This window comes from Lycorma delicatula, chromosome 5, assembly GCF_047948215.1.
Source record: "Lycorma delicatula isolate Av1 chromosome 5, ASM4794821v1, whole genome shotgun sequence".
Taxonomy (NCBI): Eukaryota; Metazoa; Arthropoda; class Insecta; order Hemiptera; family Fulgoridae; genus Lycorma; species Lycorma delicatula.
This window is the reverse complement of record NC_134459.1, coordinates 4,062,329-4,074,563: the sequence shown is the minus strand read 5'-3', so window position 1 is coordinate 4,074,563 and position 12,235 is coordinate 4,062,329. Positions and strand designations below refer to the sequence as shown.

General features: G+C 36.2%; 1 protein-coding gene across 6 annotated transcripts in view; it reads left to right on the top strand.

Annotated features, from left to right (window-relative positions):
* The window catches only part of uex (metal transporter uex), a 275,296-nt gene that overhangs the window by 71,438 nt on the left and 191,623 nt on the right, over positions 1-12,235 (top strand). For 5 of the 6 annotated variants that reach the window (XM_075365555.1, XM_075365556.1, XM_075365554.1 and 2 more), the window contains exon 3: positions 1,786-2,481. The exons of the other annotated variant lie outside the window; for it this stretch is intronic. In XM_075365555.1, the coding sequence (XP_075221670.1) occupies positions 1,786-2,481 (696 nt within the window). The remainder of the gene's footprint in view (positions 1-1,785; positions 2,482-12,235) is intronic. 6 annotated transcript variants of the gene reach the window in all.

Genomic DNA, 12,235 nt, shown 5'->3' with positions numbered 1-12,235 from the left:
TGCACTTGAATTTACTAGTAAAGTCAGGACCGATTGGTATTCCGTTCCAGCGATACTGGAACGGATATTTTTTTTTAAATCGAAAAAATGTTGAGGTGAGAAGTGTTTTCTGTTTTTCCCCCTCTGATCCGCTATCATGCTATGCGATTACGAAATTTTAAAGGCGCGTTATTTGAGAATACTTAGAGATCGGTTTAGGTGTCGATTTATAGCTACGCCTACCGTTTTTTCTTCCCATAAAACTGTCGCCTTATTTGTTATGAGCTTCATTGATGATACACCAGATATCCCGTATCATATGAAATCGATTTTTTTGCCGAACTCGATTAGACGTATGAGTCTGACTGAAATCGCAGCGGCGATTCAGTTTATCACTTAAGCAAAATCGGAAGGCAACAGCGGGATAAACGATTTACCTTTAATGGAATTCCCGTAAAAAAAAATCGAAAGCATCAAAACGGGAACTGCGGTAGTCGTTTCGGACTTTTGTACGGTAAATTTAACACGTCGTGTTAAAGCATCTCTCGGTCGTTTTCCTCTAACTGCAGAACGAGAAAGTTTTCTGGCATCTCCAATCACTCGATCCGAAGAAGAACGGCCGTACAATTCGCCTGTAAGGGGATCAGAAACGCGTTTCGAAAGCTCACGCGGATTTTCGCTGTTCCTGATCGTGCCGTTGTGGAACTTCATCTTACCGCTGAAGTGAAATTTCAACTCGTCAGTTTTCAAACTATCGTTATACCGGTGTTCTTTGGTGGTTGGGTTTCAATTAACCACACATCTCAGGAATGGTCGAACTGAGAATGTACAAGACTACACTTCATTCACACTCATACATATCATCCTCTGAAGAATTATCTAAACGGTAGTTACCGGAGGCTAAACAGGAAAAAGAAAGAAACTATCGTTATAAAGAATAAAACTAAGAATACGATTGAAATAGGTGATAATTCAGGATTTTAAAATTAACTTCGTTTAAAAACTTAGGTTTCGTTGTTTCTGCGACTGAAAATCTTAACAAAGGGCGAATTATCGTTTAAGGCGCTCGAAAACGTTTTTGTTGCCCGATAGTGGAGACGGTTCGTATTATTTGAGAATAAGCGACTGTTGATTTTAGCAAAAGTTGTATATTAAAAACAATAACCGCACGGCTAAGTTTAAATATTTAACGTACTAAATGTCGCTGTTGAAAGTTTCATATGAGCGCTAAACAACGACATAAAAGCCCGTTACGTAGTATGAAAATTTCTTCTCGTTTCTGAGGGAGTTTCAAGAGATAATATGCTTTAGACGGTAATATAAGTAGGTACAACGCTATTGCAATAATAATGTTAAACTTAGCGACACGCTTCAAAGGAAATCAATATATTCGCTACATCGTAATTGGATTTTTTATCGGTTCAGATTCCCATTCCAAAAGAAAAACTTGAAAAAAAAATTAAAAACCAGTTACAGCCCCTTCCCGGAAAAAAATCTGAAAAACTAATTAAAATTCTTCTTCCCAAATTTTTTTATTAATATGGTACAGACAAAAAATTCGAAATTTAAATAAGAATAATTGTAAAAGTTTATCGCGTCTAGGAAGAGGCTTTTTAATACTTGAGTGGCTCCATATCGGATAAAATTTATTTTGCGTGTAGTTTTAGTAATGTTATTATAGTTTAAATTTTGTGTGGCAGAATTTCTATGTACATCATTTTAATTATGATTATACATAGTCAGGCTGCAAACGATCGGTTTAAACCGATGGACATTGCGAATGATAGCAGGTGTGTCTTTTTGCAGTTGGATCCGGACAGCATTAAAGAGAACACAGCGCTTCTACAGATCACTATGCCGGCTTTAGGAAAGCCGGATACGAATTATTTTTTATGTTTCAAAGAAGAGCCTGAAAGTGAATTTTCTGAAAATCCTCCCGGCGGTAATTTCTGGAGATACGTCGGTTCCGAGGATTATTTGCAGATCGGATCGTACGAAAAAGTGTTACCGCTGTGGTTGTCGGTCGTAATCGTTTTACTTTGCTTGGGATTTTCATCGTTATTTTCCGGACTGAATCTCGGTTTGATGGCTTTAAACAATACAGAATTAAAAATAATCAGCAATACCGGTACGGATTTGGAACGTCGATACGCGGCAAAAATTATACCCGTTCGAATTCACGGAAATTACCTTCTTTGTAGTATACTTCTCGGTAACGTTATGGTTAATTCCACTTTTACGATCCTGCTCGACGATTTAACTTCAGGCCTTGTGGCCGTCGTTACATCTACTTTAGCCATCGTTATTTTGGGCGAAATTACCCCTCAGGCCGTATGTTCGCGTCACGGTTTGGCTATCGGTGCTCGTACCATATACGTGACGAAAATCGTTATGGTTCTTACCTTTCCGCTGGCTTATCCTATAAGCAAAATACTCGACTGGGTGCTCGGTGAAGAAATCGGTGCTGTGTATACCAGAGAACGCTTAAAGGAACTGATCAAGGTATGTATAATTTCATCAGTCTATAGTTTTTAGATTAATTTTAATTACTAATCGATTAATAATATTTTTATCGTAGTTATTTTATCGCTTATTAATTTTTATCGTTAAAACAAAAAGGGAAAGAATTCGTCAGTATTATTTTAATTTTGACAGCTTATCGTCGATATAACTCGATCGACAGATCGGCCGGTTTTACCGGTTTTCGTCGGACGATGAAATTGTAAGTAAATCGGTAAGAAATTCTTGTTTATTATACGAGGAGCCAGCCGGCGGTTTTTCTGGTACTAAGAAGAAGGAGAAACGTTAGAAACACGCTTCGCCGTAGCGCGCTCGTCCCGCTAGAGCTTTTTCTATCTTCATTAAAAGAGAAGGTACACGTGCGCACGTGCCGTTTAGAATTTCTGTGGCGTTTGCAAAGCTAAGAAAAAAGGACGATCGTACGTTAAATAGTGTTGTGAAATTTTATTTCAGTTATTCGTGCGTAATTTAGCGGACGATGCGGCGGAAGGATTCATCTGCTAATTGTTTATTTTAAAATTACGGTTGCATATCCTGAATCGTATATGCCCGTTATTGTAGCCGATGAGTGTATTTACTTCCTTACCGTTTAAGTCGTCGAGACGATGAGGAAGCAGATAGGGGAATATTGCGGGAGAGAAAGGTTAACTTTGGAAATAGCGCCGTAAATTATGGCGGCACCTTTCTCATAACGTGAAACTGTTTACTAAGCTTTACACTTTAAAAGGAACTCTTAATCGATTCGACAAAGTAATAATAGCAATTAAAAGGCTGTATTAGTTAAATTTATTAATTGTTAGGACGTTTTAAAACGATTGAAAAAATAAAATCATCTGGATTTCGTAAATTACTCTACGCGTGCTGTATTTTTTATTCGGTAAGGAGAGAGTAACACGTGTTCAACGACTGTACTTTTATCTGGTTTTCATAAGTTTTATGTTTTCGATAATCTTTAAAAAAAGTCTCACTTTTTTATACGATAAGCATCTTACTTAATTCCAAAACAAAATCAAATTTTTTAGAGCTGTGATTTAGAAAGTCTTTCTGAAGTTCATTGTTTTCGACCGTTGTAAGTCGTGAAACGTATGAGAAGATTGTTTAATAAAATTTTGGATTCGTCTTTTCATAACATTGATTTTGATTCGTAAAACGGATTTATGAAATCGTGAATAAATAATTTTATAGTTTTTTTTATACATTTTAAGAATACGGGGTAAGTATTCCCAATCTTTTTAGACAAAAGGTCAGATTAATAAAAGAATAAACAGAAATAAAAACAACACAAATTAGAATTTTTAAACAACAAAAATATAAGACGACTTATCAATTTAAAAAAAATTAGGAATAATCCCAAACAAAAAATAATTACAAAAGCCCACACAGCTCATCATTTAAAACTGTTTTTCTTCATATGTCGATTCATGCTGTTTTTAAGTCTTCTTGTTTTATTATATTCTGGGTTTTTTTGGAATAAGGATGTTCGGTTTATAGATGAAATAATTAGGCAGTGTCAGTTTGTGAGCGAGTGCAGTAGGTCGATTTCGGTCTTCTTTAAATTTGTTCTAATTGCAACCAAAGGATTTTTAGCAGTGTAATCATTTATTTACTAATTTGACAGATTTAAGTGCTTTAAATGTACAATTTAAGAATTCAAACGTTATAAATAAACGTAACGATAAGATGTTGTTTTATACGATTTTATATTTTATTATTTATATAAACTTTGCGAGTGAGAGCTTTAACGTTTTCGAATAGCCGGTTGTTTGATCGTCAAAGGTACCTTTAAACCTGATATGTGATATACAGGTATAAATAAATATATATATAGGTAGGCCAAATTAAACCGGCCCCGGGAAATAAAAATTAAAAAATGTAAAGTTAAAAGTAATATTAAACTATTTACATTTATTGATTCTCGATTATGTGTTTTTGAAAATATAAGTGTTTATAAATTTTAGTGTCGATAATGCTCACCACCAGCTGCTATGCAAAGTTCAGCGCGGCAAATCACGTTCGGTAAAACTTCCTGCAATTCTCCGATCGGAATCCTGGCGATCTTGTCGTATGCTGTGTTTCAACTCTCGGGTCGTTCTTGTAGGCTCAGAGGTAAAAATCGCACGGCGATAAGTCTGGAGATTGGAGTGGCCGCAAGGCCTTACCGATTGTTCTATCCTTCGTGAAATCTCGGCGGATTCGAGCGAGAGACCGATCAAAGGTTTGGGGAGTCACTCCGTCTTGCCGCGCATAAGAAGGTTCTTCTGGGGGTTAAATTACGCGCAAATTCTTAATACAGTCGTAAATGGACGTCGGTATTTACAGTTTCCTCAAAGAATATCGGTCCGACGATCCGGCTTCCAGAAATTTCTTACCGGACACCAATTTTTAAATCGTGGACTGGTGTCTGACGGGTTTCATTTGGGTTTTGTGTAGCCCGTTGCCGCGTATTCTGGGAATTAACGTAGCCTGTACTCGGCTTCATCTGTTGAAATGATGAGAAAAGGACGAAGCCCTTCGCTAATATTCTGTAAGAGCCGCTGGCAGTAATTTACTCGTTTACCCTTATCGTGTTTTAATCCACGCATAACACTCGTACGATAGGCTTTCATTTGTAAACCGCGACACGATGTTCGAGAAACTTCTGTTTGTCGAGCTAATCTTCGTGTCGACTTTTGAGGATTCCATCCGATAAGATTCGCTATATCAGCGACAACTTCCGAACGGTCCGTTGTTTCACTCTCTTCGCGTCGGTAACAGAGCCAAATTCTGAATCGTTGATTTGCCAAGACCGTTCTTCTAGGATACGTCCCGTGAAACCTTTCACGAACCAAATTTATTGAAGTTGTGTGGACATATCATCCACGATGAAAACACGCTGCTCAATTGAATATACCGTGATTACAAACACTACAACTCGCTGAACCGGAGTCGATAACCTTCAACTGATACGTATACGTGACGAACATATCATCTATATATATATATATATATTTACCAGATACATTTACGAGATACTATGATGAATATTTACGCTAATAATGTGATTATTGAGTTCCCCAATTTTATTCGGCCCAAGTTAAAACTTTGGAGTTAAAGCTGAAAAAAGTGAAATTTTCCTCTGATTCACCGGAGAAAATAAACTGCCTAAACATTTTTTAAAGACTATTACCAAACGCTAAATTAAACAAGCTAAATTTTTTATTTTGTTTTACGTAAGGTGATCTGAAACGCGACCGCATATGACATTTAATACTATCCTAGGGGTCGTTTTGTGTAGCATCACACTCGGATATACCGAAAACTCACAGACGCAAATAACGAACGGTCCGGTTTTGTAAATCGGAAAATTCATCGTTTTATGATCGCTTGTTCAGTCGGTTGTAATTAAGGATTAAAACGAAAAGTCAATTGGTTTTTTGGCAGAATTGGATTTTTCTCGGATTTCCAGATTATTATTTTTTCTTTAGATGTGTGCGTTTTTAATCGGTTATAATATACGTTGTCTTAAAAATAAAGGATTTTGATTAAAAATATAATACGAGCACAATCCTGATTTTTTTCTCGAATAAACAGTGTCGATTTATGTTTTTAAAACTTTATCGTCCTATATTTGTTGTAATGCTTACAATTTATTTATTCTCGTAATAGAAAGTAAGTTTAACCTTGACTAATAATATAAGCCAGACAAGAAATTGGAAATACCATTGAACAAAAATACGTAGGCTATCGGTAACGCAAACGTTCCTTTATGACGTAAGTGCTTCTTACCGATGCCGGCGACCGCATGTATTTAATTCAGTAAAATGAGGTGGTCGAGTAGATAATGCGTTTGATTTGTTTTGTACGTTAAAATATCGATAAGATAACCTTATCAAACCTGCGATTCGTACGTCTGTCGACGTACAGCTAGCAACTTAAACCGTTTTTATTCTGTTTTCATTCATTTTAATATTAGCGATATTAAATTTTGTAACGGGAAGCTGTTGAAAGCTTTCTGAGCGGTTGGTATTTTTGTATCCGCCTTTATGCGAGGTGTTTGAAGAAACGAGAGGAGTTTTTATTATTCGGATGTATGTAGTTTTCTTCGGAAATCATCCTTACCCCTGCCGGTCGTAAATTAATTGTTTTTTGAATCGAAACTTTGATTAATTGAAATAATAAAATTGTACGAATAAAGCTTTTTATTTACGATTTAATTACTCGACTAGTTTTATTTGAATTATAAAAATAAAGGAGTTGCGGAGATTTGAATTAATATTTAAAGAATTTGTCGAAAAAAATTTACCGATTAATTTTGTTGCCGATTTGTTTGTTTATATATTTTCTTCGATTTACTAATTCTGGGATTTATTAATTGTTATTCTAATTTTTTGTTTTATTATCATCTTCAGTGAATTTTTATTACAACATTGAGTTGTCTGTTTTATCTTAACGATTATGTTAATTTATTATGATGAGCTCATTCATTACATTTTTTTTGCTAATAAAAATAATAAAAAAGCGTATTTTATTTTTTATTATTACTGTTTTATTTATTAATTAATTTTTGATGAATTATCGATCATCATTCAGAATTAAATGAAATATCATCGTTACTAATATTTTTATCTCCGTTTCTAACATGTTATAACTTTTTTAACGTAAGGTTTATGAATTTTAGTTGTGATAGTTAATTTCATTTTGAATTACAACCGAATTCCAGATATTTTGTACAGAATAATCGTTTGATAACATGAAAAAATAATTGAAGGAAAACGAAAAAGTTTTACTTTTATTATTATTGTTTTTTATTGCGTCACTATAGTGTATTCAGTTAGCAGGTGAAGAATAAGCAGCCGCTGCCTTTGTGTTACTGATTTCGCCACGATTCTACTGAGACACGTCTGTTGTATCGGTGAGGATTCACAACGCGGCCGTATATATATGAATATTAACTTAAATATAATTTATTTAAGTTTATTTTCCTCTTGATTGAATAGAATTAAACATAATAAGATATATTTTACTTAAAAATATTAACTTTATTAATTTCTTGGGTTAACCATCAACTATACAAACTTTTTTTTCCTCTTTAGCGTCCGGGAATTACTACTTTAGTATTACTTCTGCGGATGAATGAGGATGATATGCATGAGCGTAAGTGAAGTGTAGTGTTGTACAATCTCAGGTCGACCGTTCCTGAGATGTTGGTTAATTGAAACCCGACCTTCAAAGAACACCGGTATCCACGATCTAGTATTCAAATCCGTATAAAACTTACTGCCTTTACTAGGATTTGATCTTGGAACTCTCGACTTCGAAATCAGCTGATTTGCGAAGACGCGTTCACCACTAGACTAACCCGGTAGGTTAAAACTGTGCAAACTTATAAATACACAACGTCTCACTTAAAATTCTCTAACCTTCCTCAGGTGACAATACACAGTAAAGAGATATTGCGTTTACTTAAATCGGGGTATCAAACCGGGGTGGTATAAATCGATGTATTAAAGTGTCGGTGTAACTTTACGGTTTAGTATTACACCGTTAATTATTTTCGAAATAAATTATGTAAAGAGTAATGTCGGTTTGGGTCTTGACAAAAATGTAAAATGAACGACTTTCATGCGGAAAATTGCTTTCTTAAAATTTTGTTAGGGTTTTTCTCAAATATTCCTCCGGAATATCGAACTTATCGGAATGTCGATATTCCTTCGGAATATCGACACGATATGAAACTTAAGTATCGGTGATTCTGAGCATCGACTGAATACGAGATCGAAATATCAGTGACGGTCTGTGAGCTCCTAGCGCAACATTATCGTTCGGGCGAGCCGGGGAGTTCTGAGCTCTTAAGTTGTTTTGAAAAGAACCGTTTGGCTTGCAGGTATCGAGAGCGTGATCGGTTACTACGGAATGGCCGAGCTCCTCTGCGTCGACCGTCTTCGTAATTTTCTTACCAAGACTTAAACCGGCGGGTCTTTCTGATGACTTCATTTTGCACCGGGATCGTCCAAGAACGCTCTTTTATAGTTCCCGGACCGCAATGATGTACGATTCTTGGTCTGTTCACAGTATCGATAAAATAATGATCTTTCTGAATCGGTCGCCGCGGCTCGACCCCTGCTTACTGTCGGCCAAAATAATTATTCCGATCGAGTCCTTGCCGGTAGCACATTAATTTACAGATGTCGGCACCCGTGACGCGGAGTTGAATACGTAAAATATTACTTCGTTTAACTTATTATTTTGGTAAAAATAATGAAACCGGTTTCCTTTAACATTTTTTAATTACAAATTACCCCAAACGGTTTTACTTTCGAAATTTAAATCTCAAAATGGAAAAACAAAACCAAAATATCAATACTGTTTACTAGTACGCGCCGACGGTTGCACTTTATGACGTATTAATTATGTAGTTATTAACATTTTAACATTTCTGTCAACCTCGACAGAAATTATAAAATTTAGATGTAAGTTCTTTATTGAATATTCATTTTTAGTTTGAGATCGAGGTCGTTACGAAAAGCGCTTCCTTTATACTGCAACAAGATCTGTATAGCGTGGCTGAGTAACGGATTCCTACCAAATTATGAAAGTAGTAGCAGATATAATAATTAGAGGAATCAGAAAGGGACATAAAGGAGAACCCTTTTTGTAAAGAATAGGTCCGTTTTACAATTGTCTTTTTTTATACCGCCCGCTGTCACACGATGAACACCTGTTGTACAGTGAAAAGAGACCAGGTTTGGAATTCACGGGAACAAAGCCTCGGTAAACTGTTCACATGTTTTGACTTGGGTCCGGTTCGACAGGTAAAGAGGCTAGCAGTATAAATAGCCCAGTAAGACCGGCTAAACAGAGTTCTACACTACCAAATTACGCTCCCACTTCCACACCCTTCCGGCAGCACGACTGCCTTAACCCGTCACCCCCACATACCACGGTGATGAAAGAGCAATCTTTCTCACCCCTTCAACAGTTCAATCCGCTGTGCGCTTGGGCTTTTTCTTTTTCAGGTGAAACTCCAAGTACTATAAGGACAGCTAGAAGAAAGCGTGTTTGGCCATACACCACCAGACCCCCAAACCCTCCGCGGACCATTATATTTTGTAGGGCTAGACCAGCAGCCGCATCAAGTCCAAATTTATATATAATAGGGGGGGGAGGCGTCTTATTCAAAATTGTCACCACCCCGGCGCACGGCCGCTCGAAAAACAACCTGCGTTATGTATATCTCTCCTGCCTGCCCTTACGGCGGGCAGACATCTAACACTTAATAGAGGTATATCGCGCTCAGACTAGTAAATCCCAATCTATTTTCTACCGACTGAGATAGCTCTGGGACGCAACGCCCCAGAGCAATCCATCCAACCGCATTTCCTGAATTCAAACCAAGTTAAATTGAAGTGAATTAAGTAAATGACAAAGTGTAAGCCCAAAAATCGCCTCCGACGTACTCTCCTAAAGAGAGGACGCCCACCTAAATAAAGGATTTCAGCCCGCTCTAGGCTGAAATGGAGTGCGTCATGGAAGATAAGCTTATTAGCACATCATTCCATCGGGTCCCTACCGACAAACCCTCCATCGGATCGGAACGCAATCCAAACGAATAAACGCCAACCGTTATTAACAACCGCCAGTCCATTAGAATCACCCAGCAGCAAAGGACGTAAGTCCGTATACTGCGAAAAGTAGGAGGGTATTGCACCCTCCGACATCCTTGCGTTCCGTTCCTAAACAGAGTTCTATTAGAACCAGCCTGCGAGGCGTTACGACGTCAATCCCGCAAGGCACGTCTGCGAGTCGTGTGGGTTCGGCGGAGTTCTGCTAACCGGTCCAGCGAGCAGGGTCTTGAATCCAGTTCGATACGAGTAAGATTACGCCACGAGTAATTCCAGTAAACCAGAAATATTATCGGTGAGTTAAGCGAAAGAAAACTAAGTGTATAAGTGAAAGAAATAATGCGATGGACTTCATTCCTAAACCGTTAGGGTAGATAGCAAAGGTACGAGTATAATTTTCGTATAAAAAAGTATAAAGTATAAAAACGTTGTAAACGACTGGACCGGTTTCGAACACGTGCCCGATTCACAACATTTTCACACTTTCACAAGCTACAGCTCCAAAACAGTAAGTCGTACAAGAAAATTGATTAAATAAAAGTCGTCTGTTTTTTTGAGATTAACAACTTTTCCAAATGCAATACAGACGAAAAACAATTTTTTCCGGGAAAAAAACCGAAAAAACACGTTTTTTACAACTTCACCGCCACCTAGTATTTCAATTTCAAGTTATACGGCATAACTTCAAAGACATTAATTGTAGAGGAGAATGTCCTCTACATTTTTTGTTTGAAAAAATTTTCTCTAAAATGCATAGATTCAGAGAAAAACGCATTTCCAACGGTTTTTGAGTTTTTCAAAAATCTATTGGAGGGGAGATTTTAAAAATCCGGAGTTAAGCTTCCCTCATCACCCCCTAACATATGGAAAAAACATCAATCGGTAGGTAAGGATTTTCAAATAAAAATACAAATTGACTGTACTACGTATAAATAAACGTTTAGTAGCTTTATGTTATATTCTTATTTACTGCCGTCGTCACGCTTGTGTATGTATTTCTACTATTAATACAACAGTGTTACACAGGTAGCACGTTAAGCGTTTGTGGCGTACGTTACAACATTAAGTAATAATATTACAACTTCTTACAGTTTTCTTACAGAACTGTTACTGCAACGAATTAGTAATACAAATAATACGTTTTACGTGATAATTTTTTAAATTTATTATTCTTCTACGATATCGAATTTTTGTTTTTATTACTACACGAAAGAGGTACAAACTGGTTATACGCTGAATTATATTTTTTCAATATTTACTAACTGTTGGCTTCTGTCGCCGTCTAGTTAGCACAGTCATTTCTTCCGAATCGCATAGCATATTATTGTAGCTTACTTCTGGTCGATTCTGATATAGTGTTATCCGTTTTAAAGAGATTTTATTTTAATGTTCTTGACGTATATTTATTTATTTTTAATTAGTCATCCTTTAATTATTCGGTTGTTTTATATCAAATACCGTTAATTTTCTTTTTTCCCGTACTGTTTTGTAGGTTAGTAATGGGTAAGGTTATTTATTTTTTTATTCACGGAGGATTGTATTTATAAATACATCTTTTGTTAATTATATGTTGTTGTTTTTTATGTCTCCGGGTCTACCGTCAGGCATGCTTCAGAGGATGAGATGAGTGATTTGTAGCGTGTGTGAAAATGCCATGCCTGACCGGGATTCAGGCATGGCATTTTCATTTTAATTATATGTCGGCCTATAAATTAATAAAAATTTAATAATTAAATTGCAAACTAATCGCTGAAATTAGCAAAAGTAACTTTAAATGTTATAATTATAGACTATATATATATATATATACAGGTGATTCCAAATTGCACGGGAATCTCTCGGGAGATGATTTTATAGGCAAAAATAAGAAAAAAGTTCATGTAAACATCAGAAAACGGTTCGTTAGCGAGTTTCGGCTCGCGAAACATTTAACCTTGCTTTCTACTTCCTGTGAGAAATTAAACCGTATTAAAACTCTTGGGGTACAAATCGAGGGGTAAATTTGGTGTTTCCTTATGGTTTGTAGTCTAAGATATCTGTCACTTCGATTTTACGATAAAATTTACGGGATAAAATACGTAAAGGTTTAGTCGGAAAATACATTTTTTTTTTAGGTTTCGAATAAAATAACTTTG